The sequence below is a fragment of the Pyrus communis genome, chromosome 4 (genome assembly GCF_963583255.1).
Source record: "Pyrus communis chromosome 4, drPyrComm1.1, whole genome shotgun sequence".
NCBI classification, from domain to species: Eukaryota; Viridiplantae; Streptophyta; class Magnoliopsida; order Rosales; family Rosaceae; genus Pyrus; species Pyrus communis.
Window position 1 is genome coordinate 3,465,890 of NC_084806.1, and position 25,889 is coordinate 3,491,778.

At 38.6% G+C, this 25,889-nt stretch overlaps 4 protein-coding genes and 1 pseudogene across 7 annotated transcripts; 1 reads left to right on the forward strand and 4 right to left on the reverse strand.

Annotated features, from left to right (window-relative positions):
- Positions 1 to 381: 381 nt before the first annotated feature.
- On the reverse strand, positions 382 to 7,333 carry LOC137731837 (serine/threonine-protein kinase 1-like). The gene is made up of 18 exons (XM_068471074.1): positions 6,582 to 7,333; positions 6,390 to 6,478; positions 6,194 to 6,301; positions 5,957 to 6,064; positions 5,594 to 5,684; positions 5,228 to 5,280; positions 4,831 to 4,893; positions 4,679 to 4,723; positions 4,437 to 4,472; positions 3,428 to 3,483; positions 2,886 to 2,967; positions 2,461 to 2,586; positions 2,294 to 2,378; positions 2,023 to 2,176; positions 1,679 to 1,862; positions 1,250 to 1,450; positions 1,084 to 1,169; positions 382 to 898 (listed from the first exon to the last, which is right to left on the reverse strand). The coding sequence occupies exons 1-18, from the start codon at positions 7,252 to 7,254 to the stop codon at positions 799 to 801; spliced, it is 2,340 nt and encodes a 779-aa protein (XP_068327175.1). The 5' UTR covers positions 7,255 to 7,333; the 3' UTR covers positions 382 to 798.
- A 3,105-nt stretch (positions 7,334 to 10,438) lies between these two features.
- Positions 10,439 to 12,646, reverse strand: LOC137730641 (cytochrome P450 78A5-like). The gene is made up of 2 exons (XM_068469615.1): positions 11,684 to 12,646; positions 10,439 to 11,460 (listed from the first exon to the last, which is right to left on the reverse strand). The coding sequence occupies exons 1-2, from the start codon at positions 12,644 to 12,646 to the stop codon at positions 10,855 to 10,857; spliced, it is 1,569 nt and encodes a 522-aa protein (XP_068325716.1). The 3' UTR covers positions 10,439 to 10,854.
- Positions 12,647 to 17,228: 4,582 nt separating this feature from the next.
- LOC137731393 (ubiquinone biosynthesis protein COQ4 homolog, mitochondrial-like) lies at positions 17,229 to 18,167 on the forward strand (annotated as a pseudogene).
- A 61-nt stretch (positions 18,168 to 18,228) lies between these two features.
- Positions 18,229 to 20,167, reverse strand: LOC137731394 (protein SPIRAL1-like 1). Of its 3 annotated transcripts, none has more exons than XM_068470503.1 (3): positions 20,038 to 20,167; positions 18,944 to 19,244; positions 18,229 to 18,552 (listed from the first exon to the last, which is right to left on the reverse strand). In XM_068470503.1, exons 2-3 carry the CDS (start codon positions 19,217 to 19,219, stop codon positions 18,469 to 18,471), a joined length of 360 nt encoding a protein of 119 aa, XP_068326604.1. In that variant the 5' UTR covers positions 19,220 to 19,244; positions 20,038 to 20,167; the 3' UTR covers positions 18,229 to 18,468. The 3 variants fall into 3 exon arrangements, with proteins under 3 accessions (XP_068326604.1, XP_068326605.1, XP_068326606.1); XM_068470504.1 differs by having other exon boundaries at positions 18,944 to 19,251; positions 20,038 to 20,148; XM_068470505.1 differs by having other exon boundaries at positions 18,944 to 19,254; positions 20,038 to 20,100.
- Positions 20,168 to 20,820: 653 nt separating this feature from the next.
- Positions 20,821 to 25,853, reverse strand: LOC137731768 (pre-mRNA-splicing factor ATP-dependent RNA helicase DEAH10). Of its 2 annotated transcripts, none has more exons than XM_068470976.1 (13): positions 25,651 to 25,853; positions 25,519 to 25,565; positions 25,341 to 25,421; positions 24,956 to 25,172; positions 24,324 to 24,732; positions 24,002 to 24,205; positions 23,548 to 23,708; positions 23,080 to 23,265; positions 22,672 to 22,903; positions 22,195 to 22,391; positions 21,901 to 22,035; positions 21,576 to 21,758; positions 20,821 to 21,468 (listed from the first exon to the last, which is right to left on the reverse strand). In XM_068470976.1, exons 1-12 carry the CDS (start codon positions 25,743 to 25,745, stop codon positions 21,578 to 21,580), a joined length of 2,145 nt encoding a protein of 714 aa, XP_068327077.1. In that variant the 5' UTR covers positions 25,746 to 25,853; the 3' UTR covers positions 20,821 to 21,468; positions 21,576 to 21,577. The 2 variants fall into 2 exon arrangements, with proteins under 2 accessions (XP_068327077.1, XP_068327076.1); XM_068470975.1 differs by having other exon boundaries at positions 21,563 to 21,758.
- Positions 25,854 to 25,889: the final 36 nt, after the last annotated feature.

A 25,889-nucleotide genomic window follows, 5' to 3' on the forward strand; every position in this document is an offset into this window, starting at 1 on the left:
AATAAATTAATATTCCCTTCCTTTACCAAAAAACATTTATTCCAAGTCACAACATACGAGCCGTTTTAAATATCTTTCTTTTATTCCAATTCCAGAACACAAGATCCGTTTTATTAGTTATATCTTATACATCTAGCAAATCGCTATTTCATGATCTTGAGAACTTAAGAACGTAAATTTGAGTGGCACGTACGAAATTCCCACCGAGAGTTTGCGTACCCTGAATTAGGCACGGCAGATTGGCAGGAGATGGAATGGTCCCTTTGCCCACTCAACAAAATTTGCACATTGTACGGCCCAAAAAAGAAAGAATCTGAATACGGAAAGCAAAGTGGAACCCTAAAGATATGAAACTCAGTCTCACTCGACATAAAAAAAGCATGAAATAAAGGAGCACCTGGAAAGCGCTCATCTGGGTTATCCTCCTCAACATCATCAGAGGATTACCATGGACTTATTTTCTTACATTGACCCCCATAAAATTTTAAAACGTCCATACAATTTCATGTTGGGGGAAATGAAATGCGTAATTTACAAGGTGAAGGTAGAGCACAATTACAAACTACCAACTGTTTAGATATATACTTGACGGAATTCAAACCGTACTAGGTACACCACAACTATAACCTACCTACCTACCTACCGTTGCCCGCACTGTTCCTCGCCCTTACTTAGCCTCAGTAACTTTATCTACAGCCCTTCACATATGCCATTGCCATTGCCATTGCGATGGTAACAGTCTAACAGATTATCGAAAATCAACAAAATTACACTATAGAAGCTCCGTTTCCCCCCTACCTACAATCGAAGAATGGTTCTTAGTGTATCACAAAGATTTTGAATAGTCTGTTGCTCCTGAGTTGCTTGCATTTCTTGAAGCGGCATATCTTCATAGCACCTAAAAGCAAATGAAGTCTCTCGAGTAAATAACAAGCAATGCAAGGAAGGTGGCGGCATGCAGGACATGCTTGCCGCAGCATAGATAATGTGACATGCTTGCATATTACGCACAAAAAACAATTTTCTTTCAATTTTTCACCAAGCCAAAGTAAAATTTCGATAAATATAATTTGGTTGACGTACATCTTGTGGTAGGCTAATGCTTGTGCCAGATTCATTAGAGTTGAACTTGTAAAGAGCCTTTTGTAAACACTTGGAGGGAGGGGAATCTGCAGCACATCAGTAGACCAGAAAATGCTTAGAGATAGAGAGGGAGGGAGGGAATGCAGAGAGAAGAGAGAGATTTGACCTCGTTTTGCGCTCTTCGTCCCTTCTTAGACTGTCCATCACCAGTAAAAAGCTCTTGTAGTGCCTCCATGGCTACAGTTCCACTATTATCCTGATGAATGCTTCCAAGAACAGTGTCTGATAAAAGAGCAATGGGGGATATATCGGTTGCCCTCAAAAATGGAATAGGCACTGTATTACCAGCTGCATATATGGACCATAGCTGCCATGAACATGAACATAAGTAATTATATACTAGTGTTGAGTCTGTTGACAACCCACCATTTTTTTAGGAAGGGCTGGTTTTTAAGTCAAAGGGTTGGGATAATTTTCGATTAGTGAGAATAGATGGAATTAGAGATGCCCCTTGACAAGAAGAAATGAGGAAGGCTTGTCCAACTGTGATAGGGACCTATCAACTGGCAAGCATAGACCTCAGGACGAATATTACCTTATCTTGCATTGCGAAAGCCTTCCGGCTGACAGTTTCATTCTTCACTGTGCCACTGCTTATACCGCTTGGATCTCCAACCTGGACTTGAGATATGCCTTTTGTCTTTATGCTCTGCTCAGATGCTTGTAGAGTGTGCGTAACTGGAATGCTGTTTTTGGTAATACTACTTGAATTTTCCTCCCTGATAGAACATCATGGTAAATTAGAGCACTCTTGTGGAACTAAAGTTTATCTTTTGACTAGGCAATTGATATTACATAAAGCAATCTTATCAACCTTGGGGGAGAATCAAAAAACGAGATTTCTAAATGGAATTCACAAATAAAAAGTGAGGGCAGCACCTGGGTTCGGGTAATTTGCCTCCTGCATCAGCATTGGAGGCGCTTCCAGGAAGTCCAGGAGCAGGTGAAGGTTCTTTGACACTAAAACTCTTTGTCTCACTAGAGATCTCATCTTTTTCATCCCCCTCGTGAATAATAAAGGTGCCAAAGTTACCTGTTAAACATAGGTTTCACATACGTCAGATTCCAAAGATAAGTATCTTGCACCTATAGTCATCAAATAACAAGCATACTTTCCCCAGCCATTCCCACATCACCAGATATGTGTTACCTGAAGAAACTTCATTTTCCACTTGAAGTGGCCTTGAAGGAACAGTATCTCCATAATCCTCATTGACTTTGGGAGCTTCAATTGTCTGCTTCATATTATAAACAACATGTAAGAAGACAATGACTTGACGCGAGTTGCACAAGGAAAGACAAAATAAGAATTCGTACACTATCCTGTTCAGGTGGAGCAATATGTTGTGCTTGCAAAGCCATTGAAGCCCTTGCTTGCCTTGCCTTTTCAATCTTTGTCAACATTACAGAGGGACCACATTGGCATTTTTCAATGAACTTGTGCTGCATTTAAATAAAAAATTAATAAAGATACACAATATCCAAGATTATTAGCTCTTGGCCAGATTAAGATATGTTTGTTTTCTTTTAACCAAATCTGCTTCAAGGTAAATATAATTATTCCACCCAGGAATTATATTCTTGCAAGAGTATCATCAACATTATGTATAAATTTGCTTCAAGCGATTCCTTCACGAAAGAATTTGATTTTGAAGAAAAATAGACATAAAAGTTTTTAAACAGAGGTTCTTCATAATCCTATTTTGCCAATAGAACATATTGTCATTCGCTATTAGCACTACCTTCAGCATCTCAGATGCAGTAGGGCGTAGACGAGGTTCTTTAGTTAGGCACTTTGCCACAAAATCATGAAACACAAGAGACCTGCAAAAGAACGCAGTACTATTTGAGCACAATGCTGCACAATAAAAAGCAAAAAACAATGGGTTTATACATAAAAAAAGTTAGAACCATCGTGAACATAATAATTTGCACCGGTAAGAGTTTATATTAGAACTCTTTCGTGTTTCATGTGAACTTCTTTAGTTCTATCGCAACTCCTCTCAAAAGAAAAACAGACTCAAATGCAGTATCTCGGACAAGTCCCAGGCAAAGAATCACATTCCAAGAAGTAAGTTGAACTCGTGCTCAGTAATTTGAACCATGGCAGTGGTTATCCTTTTGTCATAAAGAATTTTCAGTTGAGCGCAAATCCCATAACAATAAAATCACAAAACCTACACTGCTTTAAGATACAGCATAAAATAATTTAACATTGTCATACAGGCTACTGTCCTAAATAATGCAACAGAAAGATCAGATATACAAAAGAATGAAAACGGACCATTTTTCTTTATCCTCAAGCATCGGGGCTGGCTCAAGGGATATCATGAATAAAACCTATAATAGACAATAAATTGGTTACTTATCCCTTCAACAAGCAATAACGTGAAAGGGAAAAAGGGGGAACTTTTTTAACAAATTAACATTCAAATTGGGAAAGACGAAAAAGCAATTGAAAGATGAATGCTGCAGAATTTTCCTTTCCTCTTTTTCTAAGTAGAATCTGCAATTAATTCCCTAGCCTTTATTCTGTCCATTAAAACTGAAATCATGGAAACAAATAAAAAAATGTGGAAGCAATGAGAAAAGGAAAAAAAGAAACACTAAAAAAGGATTTTAATTGTGAACTCAAAGTGGTCAACTCAATAACTTCTAGTGGCAAAAAAATCCTCTATAATATCATATACATTTCCAAGAGTAATGTACACATGGGAGATTTCAAACCTCATAACTTACAGCATTCCTAATTTTGAACTAATTTTTTGAAATTTGTAAACCAAAAGAGAATAATGGAACCAGGGAAAAGATAGATGAAGGCTGTATAAATTTGGAGGCTTCATCAAGCCAATCATTCTCATACCTATATCAGTGCTATCAACCACACAACTTTTGAGCCATGGAATACACATCACATCACAGGATCCCTACTTATGAGTGATATGATAATTTTGCTACTTGTATGTATCAGGGGCCATCAACAAGGCACGGTTCTTTTGAAACATCCAATTTTTCTTACAAGCAATAATAGGGAGGGGGGAATCGAGCTCGGTAACTTGGGTGCAGGGGTGCATACTCTTAACCATTGAGCTACAAGCCCCTTGAGAAACATTAAAATTTTTACTATTTCTATATACTAACCTACTGTCAATAAAAGCAATGAAGGAAAGATTGTGCAACATAGAAAGTGACATCTGTGTTCCAATTGGACATGCAACCTTGGTAGAAACTGAGATGAAAAATAAGTAATTTAACTTTTGAGTAACTAGAAACTAAAAGGTTAAAACACTAACCCTCATTGGATGCACTGAAGATCTTGGAGGGAGCCCCTGAAAATTATTACAAGGAGAACATGACAGTAATCAACAATCATTACTATGAATGGTGTAATCTCATGAAGAAATGAGTAAGCAATTGGTGCTAAGACATAAACAACTATTTCATCGTGGGAGTTAATACCAGTGTTCTCTACATAGGACACAATAGTCATCAGTCCCAATTCAGTTTTGAAAAGAACATGCTGAACATATATTACCTCTGCCATTTCAATTGCAGAAACACCAAGAGCCCATACATCCACCTGGAATTATACCAACAAGTCAGTCTAGATAAGGGCAGCACATAGAGAAGAAACAAGCAAGACAAAGGAAATAAAACTGTGTAGAGTAGAAATGAATCGCATGATACCTTTCCATCATAGCGACTTTCCTGAATAACTTCTGGAGCCATCCAATGTGGAGTGCCAATGAACTGAGAACAAAATAAAAGAACTTTCATGTATCAAGCACAAACAGAGTATCACCAAAAAGCCAAGGTTTGTAACCGTTCATCCTATCAAACCATGATATGTTAGTCATTGTCAAGTCCAGGGAATCATCAGTTTCCCTTGATTACTTTTACAAGTGCCCGAAAGAAACCCGCCATTAAAAAAGAAGAAGAAAATAATAATCTTTGACCTTTAGAGCATACTACTAGCAACTTCTGGACCATTAAGGGAAAATTTTGGGGAAATAACAAATTAAATCAAATTAAACACAACTGTGCAGCAGCTATCACATACATCTTATCAAAACCATTAACATACCGTGTTGCGCTTTGACATGGTTCTTGTAAGTTGAGCTGCAACACCAAAATCACCTGCCAATATTGTCATACACCAAAGTTGAGTAAGAATGTAGTTAAAAGTACAAGAAAAATTATAACAGAAAAGAATAGCACAGAACAGTTTATTATACTCCATTTTAATTGTCAACTTGGAATGTTGAAAATTTAATTAAAGGGAAGAAGCCCCTTGGCATTTTCGTTGATGATGCAATAATGCCACTAAGGTTTAGAAGGATTATAAAAGAGAACGTCATCAGCAGTGAAGGAACTGCATAATATGTATGTAAAGAACATCCACAATTTTACCAAGATAGTACTGCATATAATGAAAGATAATTGCACTCACCCAACTTGACATCTCCTTGTTCAGTTAACAGAATATTACCACCCTTAATATCTCTGTGGACCTTGAAAATTGAGTGCAGATAAGCAAGGCCCTGTGCAAAAGAAATATTGTCCAAATACAGCAAACAATTTACATTGATAAATATAAACTGAATAGACAAAGAACATATGTAAGGCGGCATCATCACTGAAATTTTTTTGTCAAGCTCAATTTACTTTGACATATAAAATTGCGAGAACATATATGAAGCATTCTATAGGCACTTCATGACAAAATTTAAGCATAAATAAACCAGGGGAGAAGCCCTTAATGAGATGCAATTGTTTACTTCGAACTCGAATATCCAATCAAAATTGATCTTACCTTCAACGCTTCCCTACAAATGTAGGCTATTTGATACTCCTCCAGAGCATCCTCGGTAGCATTGATCAAGTCGGCAATACTACCACCACCACAGTACTCCATCACAATCTAACATGACACAACAAAAGAGCAGTCTATAGTCTCAGATTTTGCACTACCCTACTTACAAACACAAACCAATAACAGCTTCATCATCTAGCAATTTCACCAGTAATAAAAGCAAATGCCATTCATTACCCAAAGATACTCTTCTCCTTGGTAGCTTCCCAGGTACCGAACCACATTCGGATGGTTACATTGTTGCAGCATCTCGATTTCTCCGCAAATTTCTTCATACCCCTCTTCCTAAAACCAAATCAAAACAAAAATTCAAAATCAAACCAATTACAAACAAAATGTACAAAAAACCGAAAAGAAGATAACCGAGACATACCCCTTGAGACAATGAAATGACTTTGATGGCCACCAGCTCCGACGTCTTAATATCCCTAGCTTTATAAACAGCGCCATACGACCCCTTCCCTGCCATTCAATCCACTCTCAGTTAAATTTCACAGAAAAATTGAACAGAAGTAAATGCAGGAGCAGCTGAGATGCATATAAGTTGAAGGTACAAGAAACCCACCAAGCTCATTGAGCAGCTCGTACTTTACAGTTGGATCTTCTCTGGTAACGCTATCTGGTATCGAACTCGACGACATTTTAGTGGTTTGCCGATACTCTTCTCCGTGCGACGACCCACTGCCCCTCCTCTGCTTCCCAACTCCTAACTCCGACGAGGCCTGCATACTCGCCACTGCCCTACTCATTGTCGAACCAGCGCCACTGCTCGTCCTCCTCACCACGGTCCCGCTGACCGACTCTCTCTCACTCGACGGCCTCACCACAAATGTCGAGAACCCACTGCCGTCTCCGTCATCGTCGAACGACGCCCGCTTGAAGTCGCGCGACCTCCTCGTGGTCCGGTTTCGATCGGGCTTGATGATCATTGTGCCGAAATCGCCGCCGTTGTCGTCTTCCTCTTCGTCGTCAAAGTAATCGATTGAGGGTCCGCCGCCGAAGTCCTTCGGGAGGCGTTTGAGGAGCGGAGGGAGAGAGGCGTCGTCGTCTTCGTCTTCGTCTTCGTCGGCATTACCCTTATAGACCATGGTGGCGTACAGGTCGGGTTCCAGGTCAGAGCTCTTGTGCTTGCTCTGTCGATCGGACTCGGAGTCATCGTCGTCGTGGATGACTACCGTTGAGTAATCGGGTTTGGGTGGGATTTTTCGGGTCCGGCGAGTGGTGAGGATCGGATCCATTTCCGATTGGGAGTGAGAGATAGGGAGATAGAGAGAGAGAGTGTGTTAGCTAGTTGGAGATGGCCATAGCTCGGAGTGGATGCGAACCAGTTGGAACCAGCTGTCGAGGACGATGATGTTTTCGGGCTCTTGGCCTCATTTGTGTTTCCGATTTGGGCCGAACGTGATTCGTTTTCAAAGGACTTAAAAAGCCCATGCTTCGGTAACGCGCCTGGCTGCTCATCCCGATGGGCACTACCACCAAGGCACTAAAACAATCTCGTTTAGTTTTTATTTTTATTTTTTATAAACGATTGTGTTAGTGGGTTAAATTGTTAAATCTTAGTGGAAATGATGATATGTGCGGGTCCAACTTGCACTAGGATGGATAAGCATTATTACTTTCTACCACTAGGTAAAACGTCATATGATGAATGATATAATATTTCAAATGATGAATAGAAAAATGAAATTGATATTGCAACATTTGGACAATAAAAATGCCTTAACCACAACTGGATTATTAATATTTGTAACCTAATCAATGACACCATGATATGCTTGATATTATAAGATTTCTCACCACTACATGTCACATGAATAGAAATTTTAAAAAGTAAACATGTCAAAGACTATTACTCAAATTTAGTAACTCGAACAAGATTTTGACATAGATGCGTCGCCAAAGGAATTTCGAGGGGGCTCGATTGGCTATATTTCTAAAACGTGCATGGGAAAAAGTAGCATGTTGTTCTCAAAACAAAATTGTCAGTTTTCCGGACATGACCTTAACTTTGATTTCACAGCTTTGCATATGAACATATCAGAGGAAGGATGAGTTTTTTGCTTCCGGCACAAGGCGTGAAGGCCTCGCTGAAGGATAATGGGTCCTGAGATTAGCATCGCTTCACATTTTTGGTCTCCAAGATTTAAAAAATCGATAGAAATGATCATTGAAATTGTCCACTGATGATCAATTTAGTTATTCCGTGAAAAATCTCTATTAAATTGAAGGTATTTTTGTCAAAACAACCCTTCACTTAAACTATTGGTTTCTTCAATTTTATTGAGATATTTCATAGAAAAATCAAAATGGTTGACGGTAGACAATCTCAAAAACCGTTTCTATCAATTTTAAAAATTCCGATAATTGTATGCAAAATGAACCATGAACTTGCCGGTGACGTAGTCGGAAAAGATTATCATCGGAATCACTATAGTGTTGCATCTCCTTTACAAAATGAAAAGGAGTTGTGTCTATTTATATCCCTGCTGGTTGCTGCTCCATATATACATATATATTCTCTCTCTATCCTTCAAAAAGGAAAAGGAATATGAATCTCCCGACCCATCCTACCAAATCCAGCCTTTGGTTCTTATTCTTTGATCATCAATCAGCATGCATGCTGCTCGATTACAATCACGTATATATCGACATAAATTTACTACAACAGAGATGTCACGACATATATATGCCTAAAATACGATAAGATGTAGAAACTATAAACCACTTGAACGAGAGACGAACCTCATTCCTCATCAGCATCGTGAATCAGTCTGTTATGCAAGAATTGCCCCCATACACTCTCGTTCTCAAGTTAAAGTTGGCATATTTGTTTTTTCATGGTCCCTCCCTCAAATATGTTCAAATGTCTCTTTCTCGTATTTCCTTATTTTTTTAATTCTTGTTTAAAGTTAATTTTTACCAAGCGAAGGGAGTCCGTTTTCAATCATAAGCCTTTGTAATATAGAGAGTAACTCAATTTACTTGCATGCATTTGCAAAATTTCTCTTTTTACTGACGTAAGACTCTTTTAAACTTCACATCCATACACGGCCTCTCTTGTATGACGAATTTTCGACTCAAACACATAGAAAACACAAATTAAGTGACATGAAGCACGTATAACAGTTAGACTTCAATTGTGGGCCAACCTATACCATGAAAAAAATTGAAATTATGCCATGAAACCACTTAGCAAGATGAACAAAAACCCACGTCCTCAAAACTTGGTACTCTCTTGGTCTGGACTTTAATTTCACAAATGCCAAATTAATGATCTTTCCTAACTAAGGTTCTAAAAGACGCTAGATACTAGTTGGCGGTGAGCTGGGACCTAGTGCCTTGGCGGACCAGATAGATTTAAGTAAATTTATTATATTTCGTGTAAATAAGTGTCTGTTTATACTTAAAATATGTATAATTCTATCGTAAACTACAAAATCAATTAACATATATATGATAAAATATTTGAATATAATGAAAACATAAGAACAAGTATATAAAGTGTGTTCATTTAAGTTTTCAACAAGTTTCTTACATTTTATTAAAAAATAAAATAAAATGCAAAATGAAAGTTATTTATTTTTTGTCTAAGTGAGTCGCAACCTAGATTGATGCTTAAGTAGGTATGAGTAGGTGCCTCAACAAGTCTAGGCGCCCTTTCTTAGGCCATCTCCAACCGAATGGTCCAAAGGGTCGAAAATAGCTTCAAAACTGTCCCCAACTAAGGGGTAGGTCAAAGAGCTCGTGGACCCCAAGGGACAAAAAAGGGCCAACGGTCTGGCCCAACCTAGCCAGCCAGCCAATCCTGGGTTGGGCCACAAATTTGAATGTAACGGCTAGCTAACGTCAACTAGCAGTTATATTTGAATTTATTTTTTTTACAATTTAAAAATCAATTGTTTTCCTGTAACTTCCTAAGCCATTAAATAACATTAAAAATTCTCATTTTTTCTTATAAATTTAGGAGTGTTATTGGCACTCCAAAAATCTCATTCTACACTCCTCACAAGTGTATTTTTGTTTCCAAATATAGAAAGTTTGGAGTGTAGAATGAGATTTTTAAAGTGTCAATAACAATTTCCTAAATTTAAGTTGATGTAGTTTTTAAATTTAAATAATAAATTATGCTTGACCATACAATTCTCAGTTGGAGATGGTTTTTTACCACATGGTTGCAAATAGTTAGAAATATAACCCTGCATGGTTTATTAAAATATTAATTTCTTAAAAAACCAAAGGACTAGAACGAGACATCTAACCCTCATTCGGTTGGAGATGATCTTAATTTCCAAACGTTTAAGCATTAATCGGAACGATGACCAACCACCTAACGTCTAGGCAGATCCGGGATTTTTAGAACAATGTTCCTAACCTAACTTGACTGAGTAAACAAACTTGCGACACAAAATGAAAGGACAAGAAGAAACAAAATCACAGTAGAAAATTGTGGGGATGTTGTATAAACACAAACACAAACCAACTCGACTTGCAAATTAGAATTAGCGGACATAAAACATAATAGCATAATTATACATAGAATTTAGCAAACTTAGTTAATCAACTTTGATTACCATATATTCCAAACTGTATTATACAGTCAATAAGCTGCCCATGCATTACGCTAACCCTACTTAATTAACCAAAACTACCCGCACTTAACCCAAAAGATGAGGCCAAACTTGTGCATGGTAGCCCCCCAGCTATGGCAGCTAACATATCCAAACCTTGCACACCTAACCACGACTGACTCTAATTAAACTACAGTCTACCCTAACTTGTTAACCAAGCTACTTAAATTACGCAAGGGTCGGTTTAACAAGTAAACAAAGCTTTCATCAAACAAGCCTAGGAACCACCTTGCAGACCAACGGGCTCTTCATCTCCATCGAAAGCTTCAAACACTCCGACAAGTCCACGTCACAATTCTCCGAAGCAACCCAGGTAAAGTTCTGCAGCAGCTGAGCAAGCCAGAGCTGGACGGTGGCCAATCCCAATGCTTTCCCGGGACAAACCCTCCTCCCGGAACCGAAAGGCGCCAGCCTCAGATCAGTCCCCATGATGCTCACATCCTCCGCCATGAATCGCTCCGGACTGAACTTCTCCGGTTCAGTCCAAACATTGTCATCGTGTGTGATTGCCCACATGTTCACCATGGCAGATGTTCCAGCCGGGACAAAGTTATCCCCCACGTAGACATCATGGATGGCAATGCGAGCCCAGGATAGGAGAGGGCCTGGTGGGTGCACCCTCAGGCACTCCTTCACAATGGCTTGGAGGTAAGGCAGGTTGGGAATATCCGAACCCTGGACGGTTCTCGTGGAGCCTACCACGGCGTCGATTTCAGACTGAGCTTTGGACTGGATTTCTGGGTGCAACACCATTCTTGCAAGGATCCATTCGAGTAGAATTGCCACTGTGTCTGTTCCTCTAAATATCATCTCCTGCAATTAGAACAGTTTAGGTCACAATTTTTCACTGCCGGTAGATTATATACACAATAAAACACGTTATTTAAGCCACTTTATTGTTGTTTAATAGTGATTAATGTCATTTTCGTGAAAAGGGTTACTTAGAACATCGTCACCTGTAAAACCGTTTATGTTAGTATCTTTAATTTCGTTTGTTTACAAGTTTAATTAGAGTAGAAAGGTAAAAATTTAGTACCCAAAGCACAGCAATCATGTCAGAATCGCTGAGTTTGTCATCTTCCTCCAAATCAAGCAGAACATCAACAAAATCTCCAACTTTTTCCTTCTCAAAGTTGTCACCTTTAACCCTCTCCAGCCGATGCTCTTCGATCATCTTTCCAACGAAAACATTCACTTTCAAAACCAAATTTCTACTCCTCTTCCTTACACCCTGCAAATCCAACCAACCCAAGAAAGGAAAATGGTTGCTCCAGTTAAAAACTCCGAGTAGCTCATACCCTTCAGTCACCAGACTCTCGAGCTCCAGCCCATCTCCGCCCTTGTCGAACTCGTAGCATCGCCCAAAAACTGTCATCATAACGTTGTTGAGAGAACCAAAATGGAGCACCCTTTTCACGTGAACCTCGCCGTTCTCCGTCATCAAACGCTTTAGCTCCTCCACCATTTTCATCCCTATTTCACGTCGGAAAACCTCGGAGCCGACCACCCTCTTAGGACTGAACAAATGGGTCGCCGCAATCCTCCTCAGATTCCTCCAGTAATCTCCGTACGGCGCGAACCCCATTGCTCTGTGGAAAAGAAGCTCGTAGGCCGTCTCGTTCACGGGGCGGTTAGCGAAAGCTGTGCTGTTCAGCATCTCTTTAGCCGTCTCCGGGCGGCTTGCGATCACAAACCGGGTCAAACCTACAGAGAAAGACATCAAAGATTCGGCCTTGAAGCTCTTAGCCATCTTGGCGAGCACACGGTGACGAGTTAACCCAGTGAAAACCGTGAGCGACCCAATGAACGGGTAGCCAGTTGGACCCGGAATGGCCCGGAAAGCTCGGACCTTGCAGAGAGCCCAGGCGAAACCGCCGGGAGCGAGGCAGAAGGCGCAGACCGCCGTGAGGAGAAGAAAACAGGCAAATGCCTCGAAACCAAGAACGGAGGAGTGAAGAACCGACCTGGGTATAAAGAGGAGGTGATTTTCGACAGACATTTTGATTAGGGTTTTAGAGAGAGCGGTTTTTTGAGAGTGGGAGAGGAAGGCAGAAGAGCAAGCACAGGGGACGAAGAGCGTGAAATGGGGTAGTTAAATAGATGAAGTTGGTGGGATGAGTTTAACCGTGGTAAAAAGATAACTTGACTGGAGTTAAAAAGGACGGTTCTGGTGGACCAAGAATCAATTTCGAAATCGTAGATGTGTCCTATCCATCCGATTACGATTCTCAAGATGGAGCCCACCACGGAGAGGTCCCACGTCTTTGGAAATGCACTTTTGTTCTAGTTATAGTAACGAGAGAGAGAAGCGTAACGGTTGGAACAGTATTTATGTTGAAAATTAAGGACACGTGTAAATATTAGAAACTGATGGTCGTTCTGGTTTCCTTCGTTAAATAGTGAATATATTAAACAAATATCGATTAATCCATTATTAATCCTTGGGTGAATAGGATTATATATAATTATTGAGATTGTATTGATATATCTGTCGATGGATATTTGAAGTAATGAATAACATAGATCTTATTGATACGATAAACTGTCTTATTCAAGTTTTTTTAATCAATCTCGTAGCGACAAGTGGAGTGATACTTTTATAAGTAGGGAGGCATGATTGTGGGCGAGGAGGATTCGAACCCTGACATTGTGGTTTGTAACCATGCACACGAATCATTGAAGTTAAATGCCTCACCTCATATCCCTTAGATATGTTATGGGATCAAAATTAGCAATGCAATTTATCCAACGATAAACCCAGTCCAAATTATAGAGCCACAACACAGAAATAACCGATTTCGGTTAAGAAAATGGTAAACACCTATCTCTATATACATAAGAACATTGTGTTCTGAAGTGTGAAGTGGAAGTGCCACACCACCTATATGTCAAAGAATACACCCCCTTGCATTTCCATGGACTTAAAAACCATGATGCACATTTTGAGCAAACTGATAACATGATATAACACTATGTCTTCAAGGAAAACATTCATAAAACACGTTTTCCACATAACATTTTGATCCACTAACGTAATGTCATAACAAGATACTATTGAGTGTTAAGGTTGGTGCAACTATTACCATTAATTTGAATTGGTGGAATTTGTAAACCAAAATTACCCCAAAAGGACAAAGTTGATGCGTTTTGGTTCATCTATAACATAGAGAATAAGGGTTGGTTTGATATTGCTGTGCTTTAAAAAAAAACTGCTTCTACTATGTTGTGAGAATAAGCAGCTGTGAAATAAAGCAGCAGAGTGTTTGGTAAACTTTTTTGTAAAAGTGTCATGGGAAAAAAAAGACAGTATTACAGTGTTTGATAAACTTTTATGTAAAACAGCTATGACTGTGTGAAATGACCAAAAAAGGTATAATACTAGATGTGCCATTAATTTAATTTTCTTAACAAATAAGATGAATTACTAAATATACTTTATTTTTAAAAGAAAAATATTTATAAACTTTATCTTAAACATATAATCTAACGTTTAACAAGAAATCATAATCCAACATTCAAGATATAATCCAATATTTATGCTACTTCACGTTTTCAGCTTTTTTCATTCAAAACTGTGAAAATAAGCTGTATTTAAGTGTTTACCAAACACTTTTTTGAGTTCAAATTTTTTTAATACCCACTAGCAACTCATTACCAAACTAGTAATAAATATACATCATATGGATTTGCATTTCCCAACTAGTTTTGTTGGTTTAAAATATTTCTGGTTAGAAACCAGAATGCAAAATACTAGTTTGGTTTCAAGTGGTGACGTGTATATGAAGGACAGAAAGCCCCATGCACTCTTTGAAGTGTTGAACAAGCAAAAAGCTGTGGCCTAGAAAGAAAGATAGCTGCAGCAGAGATTGCAGTCTGTACCAAATAGCAATAAGTAAGGCAGTGGCGCATGCTGTGTACCTGCAACACCAACACCATTGTGTCTACTATACACTCAAGAGAGAAAAGAAAAACAAATGCAGTTTACGGTATTTTGATTTAATAATACATTATTTTTACGATAGTTTCATTTATACTAAGAAAATGCAAAGAATTTGAGCTCGAGGGACACATGGTTGAAGATAAAAACTTGTACTTATGGAAACAGTTTACCGGGTAACCATAAAAAATCTGATAATACATTGTTTTGTAGATCTAAATATAATTTATTAAAATAAAAAGAATTTTAACGAAAAACATACTTTTACATTAAAAAATCAATTATAATACTATTCATTTTATTATTTATTTTTAAATAAACAATATACACAAAAAAAATACAAACACGATAAACAAAGTCTGATTGCAACTTGCAAGGACGATGAATGAGCCATTGGAGTGGTCAATGAGAAACGATTTCCTGAGATTTTTCTCTCTCTGTTTTCTTTTTCTGTGAGGAGGAGTACAGTGGAGTATGTACGACAGTTTTTACGGTGCCGTCCTGCTCTGTCAGTTCCCAGTAAACGACCTTTGCATTTTTGGTCCGTTTTGGAAATAGGGACATTGATTTCCTTAATTCCAAGAAAATAAATAGGCACCTAGTGCAAGTGCCAGGGGGTTTGGTGTTGTAACTCTCCTTATTAGGGTTTACGGGTTAGGGTTTAGTTGGAGTTTGGTGTTTGGAGTTAGGGTTTGGTCTCGTCAGAGTTAGGGTTTGGTCCGTATTGTATTTCAATTTGCATTCAAAGAGAAGAAATGAACCGTTTTTATTTAGGGTTTCAGGTGTTGAAGGAATTAAAAGTTATTATCAAAAGGCCGAGATAAGACTTTGTTTATTTTGTTTATCACTTGATTTTTCACGTTATACACATAATTTTAGGCTAATTTTATACAATTGTTCAAAAGTTTTGGTCTTGATTTGCTTCTTAATTTATGTTTATTGATATCAACAACGATTATCTTTAACGAGTTTATTCAATAGTGTCGAATCATGATTTATTCGTAAATCAAAGACAAAGAAACTCCAAGAGGTTGAGTTGAGATACAAAAGCTAGGGAGAAGCAAAGGACAACATAACCCGCCCCGTGATAGACCATTGCCGCGGGACAATAAAAGCCACCTTCTTTATGGTTAAGGTTGAATTTCATTGAACTGGGCACAGAAACGGCATTGGCACATACTTTTACATCCCCCGCCATGTCCCATAAATATCGCATTGAATTTCTAATCGCATACAAAACAAAGCCATTTAATACATTTTCAAACCCTAGCCGACTCCCTCCCCCTCTTCATTCTTCCACTATCAAAACCACAAATGTTGAGTTACATGACCAGGTTAGCACCTTTTGTAATTCGAGTCTCTTAGGGGTATAGTCAACCTGGATTTCGGAGAATTTTAATATATTTTTTTTAAGTGATAAATTTAAAGGATTTTAATAGATTTTACATCCTTATATGAATTTCACTTATAGATTTCTATGAATTTGTATGGATTTTTTTCATGAATTTCTTACGACTTTTGTCATGCCAATTAACGCAGAGCCTACGTATGAATTCATCTCCGATTACAAAACACTCCACCCACGTATCCAAACTAAAATCCTCCATGTCCCTGCACGCTCAAGAACCGTCGCCAAAGTCGTTTCATTAGGCTCAAATCCATCACCTCTCATTTCCCGGAACAACCCCACCACATCTCCAGCACACCACATCTTGCAATACCCAGAAATCACGGAATTCCACGATACCAAATCCCTCTCAATAATTTCATCAAACACTGTCCATGCAAAAACCCACTACCACACCTTGCATACACAATAATCAAAGAATGACTCACTTGTCCATCATTATTCAATGCCATCCATGATTTGTATTGGATTCGAACCACAACAAACACTAACAAGTTTTAATCGCAACCTTACCTGCAACGACATTGGCTTGTTCATCCAATAAAGGCAAAGCACGAAATCAAACCCATTTTGGCAGTGGGTGGGTGGGATTGTTCATCCAATATGGCAGTGTGTGGGTCACGGGGAGGGATGAGGGATGGTGAAAGCAAGTTAGAGAAATGAGGATTTGGAAACCTGTTATGTATAGATGGTGAGCTGCTCATCGGGTTCTCCGGCTGGGCCAAAAATGGGGAAGACTATTCCTCTTCTACAAATATAATTCTTTGTTCTTGAAATGAAATTCTGGGGGTGAAGGTTGGATTGTTTATGACCTTTATTATTTATACTTTTACTCTTAAATCCATCAAAATTCTAGCAAATCCTTGATATTTTCACCACATTTAGGCTATTGTGGACTTTTTAAAATCCTAATCGATTACCTATGGATTTGGATCTATTATTTAAAATCCTAATTTGACCACACCAAGATTTTAAAATATTTTAAAATCCTAATTTGACTACACCATGAAATTGTAATGATTCACAAAAGTGGGTGCTTCATTTCTTTGTTGTGATGATTAAAAACGTTATTGTGAATTACGTTTCATTGGATGCAATGTTCAGTAATTTGCCCAGAAACTGTTTGTGAAAATGCTTCACAGGCAATGTATGTATTTGTTTTGATCGTGTAAAGGTTAAATGGTTGCTGAAATTTGCATGTAAGGATTAGGATTGCAACAAAAGCAGAGAATTGCCATGTTTGGAAGTGCTCGTGTTCGGCTGAACCGGTAGCAGCAGGCGGCTGTTGCGGTCGGTTCAGCTGCGGGCCCATTGCTGGACCCAAGAAGAGCTGATCTCGTAGCAGCTCTTGGAGGGACAACTGGGAAGCCTGCATTTGAGAGAGTTCTATAAAGAATGAAGAGGAGCCCTGAAGGCAGAGCAAGACCTCGTCTTCTCTGTTCTTATCCGTCTTAGTTATTAATTACATTTCGTGTTGAATGCTGCTGCTCTTGGTTTATATGCGACCCTTATATTGCGTGTTATCTTCCGTTATATGTTTGCTTTTGTAGCGTCACTTACAATGCGTTTGTTATTGAACTGATTCTTCTTATGTGTACCGTTTTGCGTTGTTTTTGCCACCAGTAACAGACTTAGAATGGTCCGAGATATCATAATTTCATTGCTAATCCATTTGCTTGCTAGACTTCTTGTTATCCTTGGACGAATGCGTTTCTTTCTTTGCAGGCCATACTTTTGGAGCAACCCCGTGTAATATCTGTAAATGTGGGTTATGCATGGGATCTACCAGAAAACACATTTGGCGCCGCCTATGCAAAGTTCATGGGATCCAGGAACTTCTCGCCAGATGATTGACCGGCTGTGCGGTTCATGGAGACGGATGAGCTTGCATATGTGGCCATGAGGGCTCGGGAGGTGCACGACTTCTGGCACACGCTTTTTGGCCTTCCGACGAACTTGATGGGGGAGTCAGCGCTGAAGGTAATAGAGTTTGAGCAAATGTACCTTCCCATGTGCCTGATGTCCGTCATAGGGGGATCGACGGGATTCAACGAGAAGCAAAGGAAATTGTTCTTTCAAAACTACTTCCCTTGGGCCGTCCGAGCTGGAATGCATTGCACAGATCTAATGTGTGTGTATTACGAGCAACACTTTCCGATCATAATCCAACTTTAGAAAGCAACAGAAATGACCATGTATGGATGGAAAACAGAAATCAATCACTGAGAAAATGACGGGAAACACGAAATATGCACTAGGAAATGTTTGGTTTGTCAATGAAAACGAAACCTGTATCGGATGGTTTACCCATCTAAAATAGATCATTCTTGACTGAATGATCCAAAACAACCACAAGATCTATATTACATCACAGAATCCACAAAGACTTCCATTGTTTATATAAAAAGGATGAAGGCATTGCCTCGTCCGCCATGGAGGTTTCACAAAATTCAACGTTACGAAGGGCATGTATGTCTCAGTTACCACCTGGTCCACCGAAGAGGTAACCCAGAGAAGATCCACCACCTGGGGCAGCATGGACCTTGGTCGAGGGTCGGTCCTGCACACAAGGAAAATCAATATGAACATCGGTAAACAGAGATTGCGCATAAAACAGAACAAGAACGTTACAACAAACAATGTTTTGGGTTGGGAGACAAGTTTAGGGCGGAGGAATGAAGAGGAAAATGCCAATTTCAGCATAAATATAAACTGTTGTCACTGTACCGTTAGAGATTGGATTTCACAAGAGTAGTTACTTTCTAGAGAAAATAGCTTCACTGCATCATAAACACAACACTATTTGGATAACAAATTCAAAATTAACGAAAAAATTGGGGATTCACGGGGCTATATCAGTAACCGTGTAAGTAAACTAGGTTTTGTCTAAGGCTATAAGCATCAGAAACAACCGTAACGTTATTTGTAGAAGACAATGAGAAGAACCATACAGTAATGAAGTTTCCGGTGTTCTGGCCATCTGCACGCATGTAGTTGTTTGTAGAGGTGCTATGGATACCAGCAGGAATAGCCTTGGTGATATCAACTGGTTCAGGAGGAGGAGCAGGAGCAGTAGGCTTGGAAGCAGGCTCATTGCTCACAGCCCTCCCTTCATTTGGAACTGGCGCAGCTTGAGCATTGTTGGCAGCCGGTTTTGGCGCCTCTCCACTCCCAAAAAGATAGTTCAAAGAACTCTGACCCCCACCGCTGCTAACTCCGCGACCCATGTTCTCCAACTTCTTCACAGATACCCTGAACTCTTGTGTTGGAAACAAATGTTTAGAACGGAATTCCGGAAAAAGAACAAATATTTCAAGAAAATATACCAAAAGTTATGTGCCAACATGAACAATTACAATAAATCAGAACAAAATTCTTTGAAATCAAACAACTCTACATGATGGTAAGCCATTGATCCGTTTCATAAAACATACCATTCACAACAAACCCGAACAAAATGGAAAAAACAAATATCTTAGAATCTGCACCATGAACTTCAAGGCTCAAACTTTCGACGTACAATTCCATTTCTCTTCAATTTTTAATCTTTTCTTCACAAATTTTAAAACCCAATTGATCATTTCAGCTAAATTACACAAATAGCAGCTCAATTCAACATAATGTAGCCTCGTATGCAAAAGCTTTTCGGTATGAAAATCGAACAGAGACAGATCCACGATGAGCTGTTCATCCTATAAATCTCAAAAAATCAGAAGCAAAAGATTTAAGAAACGCCTCATCAAACACCAGCACAAATCAAAACATATACATTCTAAAAATAAATCATAACACATATATAGATCTAACAAAAGAAATGCACCTCATCGTTGTACTAACTCCGTCAAACAATTTCACCCCAAAAAATCCAGCGATCAAAATATCAAAATTATTCATTAGGAAAAGCATCAAATCAAACACAGCACACAGTACAATCGGGTAAAAAAAGCGAGGAATTGAAAGCGAAACGCAGCGATTGAAACATGGAAATCAAAATCCGACAAGGGAGGCAGAGATCTAGGGTTAGAGAAAGCGGCGCGTGGGGTACCTGGTTGTTGGGATCAGATCTGGAGGGAGAGCTGTGGAAGCCGAGAGGGTGTTGAGCTACTGAGCAAAACTTTACGCCACTTCTATGCGTTATATACATATGTGAGTGTAGATACACTGTCACTGCTTTTCAATTTTATTATTATTATTATTTTATTTTATGGAATTCGGATTTTATTTTATAAATATTTCAAAGTTCACAAATTTAAATCCTACCAGGAAAAAGTAAATTGGGCAAGATTTAGTGGAAGTTAGCTATATTAATTTTCCTAAAATTGGATTGACCATTTTCGAACTTGATTCTTTACTTTTTCAGATTTATTGTTATTTTTTTTAAATAAACACGATATGACGTGAAAGATGATTATTGAATTCTAAATATGAACGGTTGTTCACGCATTCAAATGGAAACCCATCTTTTGCTGCATTGGTTGATTGTTACACCGCAACTCTAATATGAGAGATATTTTTTACTTTCAAGAAATTTTTTTCTCTTATTTATTTATTTATTTATTTATTTATTTAATGTAATACAAAAAGCTCATACAGATTTCATTTTCATTTAAATAAATAATTAGGCAGTAATTATGGATAAAACGTTATGCCAGTTTGGCATTTGATGTAACCCATGCTTTGTACTTTTCATTTGTCGGCCATGCATCAAGTGTAAAACCATAATTCTCGTCGGAAAGAGAGAGCTTCTCTGTTACTGGTGCAAAAGGGACTGGCCTCATTGAGACAGATGCCAGTGCAACATCCTGGTTTGGATCAAGGAACACAAAAATTAGCTAACCGGCCTAACCCCGTATGCAAGTCAAGACTTTCATGTTGGATACTTGAAGGCACACATTTTCCACATAGATTCATTTCTACAGTTGTACGAGATAAATAACAGAAAACAATCAGATTGGACTTCATCAGTGTACATATTCCTGTATCTTGTTTCCAAGTTCAGGTTCATCGTTATGGCATAATTCTCGTCGTCGTTAACCTATCACCACCATCTGTATCAACAGTTTTAAGTTGCATTCTCGCTGAAAACCCGAAGAAAGTAGATGGCATCCAACATGGATTTAGCTTAGCTTTAGATGCTTAGCATCGACAGCATGTCAACCAAACGCTACAACAGCACTTCTCGTCATTTTGCAATTGTGAAGCCGTTGCAGGTAGCTGCTTGGCTGGACAGGATTAAGCTCTTCAAGAATGCTCCAGTTCACAAGTAGGCGGCGGATGGACCACATGGTCCAGGTTCTGAGCATCTAATCGACCAGTCAACTTATCTCAACATTCAACAACATCTAGCTATGCCAGCATCAGATGTCCAAGCCACCGATTCTGCAACCACTCCTTATCTTGTTGCACGTCAGGATCAGGCATAAAAAAAAAAAAGCGAATGGCAGTAGAGCTTTCAAACGAATCATCTGAGCTATGCCTGCATGTAATATGGTACTCGTAAAAACAAAGAAAAAATTCACTGCAGATGGTGCAGACAACAATGGCATCTCTGAATAATCCAATAAGCATACCTCTTCGCACTACCTTCAATTCTGCATGGCATAGAATTGAGGAGCAAGCTCAGTTAACCACAAAAAGTCGATTCTAGTTGTGTTGCGGATGAATTTTCTACTAGTTTCGACCAGTTCATTGTAAATTAGGCACTCTGGTCTATTTCTTAACACAGAAGACGGGTGGATAGAAACCACCTCACCATTTGCTAAAGCCCTGTCATTTGATTAGTTAACTGTGAGAGATTGTACATGATTCCAAGAGAGAATTAAATAATATACATATAAGGGTACAAGCTTCGAAACGTAAATGAAACCAACCAAAAGAATTTCAAAACATGTCAAGGTAAGTTCAAGACCTGTATGTTCCATCAGGCTGCTTTAAAGCTGCATTGAGGAAGAAAGAAGCGGCAAGACATCTGCAAAACTGAAGCACATCATCCCCACAAGAGGTGATACGAAGACCCATTTGTTCAACATGCCCTCGAATTTGTCTGCAAATAAACATCTATTACACTGAGAGAAGCCAATTACTTCAATCTACACCATAATAGACACACCGATCTTCCAAAACAGGGGCAAAAAATCTAGTCTGATTGTGTGAGACCAGCAGAAACATGTCTATAGCTCAACAAGTAAGAAAAATAGCCAACCTGTGAATGTCACGAGCATTTGTCAAGGAGCGACTATGAATGAAATTATCCTTGCACCATTTCCGGAAAGCTTTTTCACGCTTCTCTTTACTAAGACCTGATCTCTTCTCCAAGAACTCATTGGATGCTCGATATACATTAACCAAAGTGAGGTGGTCTCCCTCTGGACTTGCAAAGGATTTCTGCGCAGATCTCACCTGACAACAGGAAGGTTGTATAACAAGTTAGAGTAGTATTGTAAAAGACAACAGTTCACCGTATTGTGAGATCATGAAAAGAGAAGCATAACTACACTAATATAGCTTCATTCATATCAGTGAAGCAACAAGATTATATTTAACTATATTGTGTGGGAGCATAATGGAAATTGGAAAGAGAGAATGAAATCTCAAGAATACTTCTACTCCACTTTCAAACTATACATAATCTACAAGAAATTAACAGGAGACAGATAGGTAAATGATTCATAACAAATACCTCTTCTATTTTGTCACGGGGATTAAAAAATATTGATTCCACCGAGAGCATTGCAACACTTATCAACATCTCTTCCAGGCAATTGAATTCACTTGCTACGATTAGAGCCTTTGAATAAATAGGGTCTAAGGGAAGGCGAGCCATTTGGATTCCAACTGGATTTGACAATTTGCAGTCGTCTGTCAAAGCACCCAGTACAAACAATTGCTCCAGTGATTTGACAATAGCCGACCTGTTCAAATAAGATTCATGTATGATAAAATTCTCTGGGAGATCAAAAAGCAATATTTATTAGAAGAACTAACTGCTTGACAAAAACAAATAAAGCTGCCACTTGCTTTCTACCATCAAGCCACAAAAAGGCATCATAAGAAACAAACAAATAACAAAACCTATCAAAGATTTTACCTCGACGGTTTTTCTATAAAGTCAAACCCAGTGATATCATCAACACCCAGCGCCTTAAGTTGCAAAATGACATTAGAGAGGTTGCATCGCTTGATCTCTGGCTTGGTTGAATCCTCTAGTTTGCCAAATTGATCTTCTGGGTAGAGGCGGAAGCATTTCCCTGGTCCTTCTCTTCCTGCACGCCCACTGCACAATGAAAGCATTTGTCATACAAAGTTATATGGTCTTAAGCATCAGTTCAACACTTCAAATATCCACAGATAAATTTAATTTTATGATATTGCACTGTATAAAGTGTTTACAAAATAAGCTGGCAAAGAAATCTAAAAATTTGTATAACATAATTTTAGTTTTTTATTTTTTATTTTTGATAAAAACATAAATATAAATTAATAACTTCAATTGTCCTCGAAACTGATATTTTATTTATAAGAATTCTTGTTAGATCCCCCCTAACCAACTATTTACCTCCTTTGAAGAGCCTGTGCTTTTGAAACTGGAACAACCACCAAAGATTCCAACCCTTTGTTTGGATCATAGTAACGTGCTTTTACAAACCCAGGATCTACAACATACTTGATTCCAGATATTGTCAATGATGTCTCAGCAATATTTGTTGCCAATATTACCTAACAGAATAATGTAAATTATTAGAGATCACCAAATGAATATACATCATAAACCTTCTTTTGAGTTTCCCCATGATCAAGTTCATGAAAAGAACAACTTTACACGAACAGATATGTAAGATACTCAAACCAAAGGTGTAGACAATTAGACAATTCGAGGGGCTGAGGTAAGTGACTGTAAATATCTTGGGGATGATATTTGCTCTTCACTTGAAACTTTGTTATGCAACAATCACAAAATATCTTGATGCTTCCTATTCATATACAAAAGCTAATGGACATCATTAAGTTACCTTACGAAATCCAGGTGGGGCTGGTGCAAAAACTCGCATTTGATGTTCTGACGAAAGAGATGAGTATATAGGAACAGCTACTAGTTTTTGACTGTTTTCTGGTAACTGCTTAAGTCTTTCTTTGACAAGTCTTTCTGCAGATTCAATTTCTTCTTGACCCGTCAAAAATACAAGTATATCACCAGGGCCCTCCTCCAGGTGAATCTAACACCACAGATATATTATTAGAGTTATATTATAAGAACATGTACATTATTTAGGAATAATCAGGACCTGCTCCAGATTAATCTAACACCAAATACTGATGAAGGGCACTAAATACCTGCAATATTGTGGTTAACGAAGCATCAAGATAATCTTGTATAGAATGATGTGTATAAAATATATCCACGGGAAACTGTCGCCCTTGGATGTGAACAGCTCTTGCACCACCGAAGTACTCAGAGAAAATTTTTGCATCCAAGCTGGCAGACATGATAATTAACTTCAACGGGGTCCTTCCTTGGTATTGCTTGAGAAAACGGAAGCCCAGAGCACCGTTTTCTTTCGACTGCATGTCATCATTTGTTTTCTGGTTTTTAGTATTCTGGAGGTTGTTGAGGGATTTTGACCTTGCATCTTGTACATTTTTCAGCAAGCCTAATAGCACATCTGTCTGGACAGTTCTCTCATGAGCTTCATCAACAATTATAACTGAATACCTAGAGAGATATGGATCCAATAGTGCTTCCCTGAAAGTGTTCCAACCGTTATATCAGTTCATAAAAATCATATAACTAAGCCAAAGTCTACATCTAGACAGACTCCAACGTGGTTTTACAACAACTGAAAATCGACTTTCTTACTGAGAACTCTCTCCACATGCACCAAAAATGATTGTAAAGTATGTCAATGAAGCTTCTAGATGTCTCAGAGAGAGAATATATCGCCTGACCAAGTTATTCATAGATTTACCTCAGTAGCAATCCATCTGTCATGTACTTGATCCGTGTTGAACTAGAAGTCACATCCTCAAATCTAATGGAGTATCCAACCTTCTGACCCAAACTACCGCCACATTCCTCAGCAACCCGCTTCGCCACAGTCATTGCAGCCACACGCCTAGGTTGAGTTACCCCAATGACTTTTCCGTCCCCGGAAAACCCAGCATTGAACAAAAACTGAGGTAATTCTAGAGAAACAAAAAAAGAGCTTATACCACAGGTAAAACAACATCAAGCTGAAAGCTCAGAACCACAAAATCAAATAAATACAGAAATTCAAAGAAAAAAACAATCTGCACATAAATACATATTCGTAGATTTATACAAATATATATATATATATAAAGACTACATACGTGTTGTTTTTCCGCTTCCAGTTTCGCCAACAATAATCAAAGTATCGTGCTTCCGAACCTCCTCGATTAGCCGTTTTTCAACTAGTAATCAAACAACACCAGTAATTACACTCCTAGGACAATCACTAAACAGAAACAAAAAAAGATTAATTAAAGAAATTAGAGTCTCAGATAATACCAGAAGCGATTGGGAGGGACTTCCTGTGCTGCGCGAGCGCTTTCCTCCTAGAATTAAAAAATCAAAGACCTTTTAATATTTTCTGGTTTTCTGAGCAGCCAAACAGAAAGTAAGGAGATTAAAGGTGCTTACTTGGTCGCGAGGGCATCGACGTTGCCGTTGCCGGCGGAGAATTGGCGGTTAGGGCTTTTCATGGAGTTGTTCGGCCGTCCTTGGCCTTGAGCCATGGCGGTGGGTTTAGGGCTTTGGCGCAAAAGGCAGTCACAGTTTGAAGCACGTGCAAAATTTTGTTTTCGAATGCCGCACGTGCGAACGTAGGAAGGGAGTTGTGTTTGTTTTACTGTGGTTGTGGACTTGTGAGGGAGTAAAGC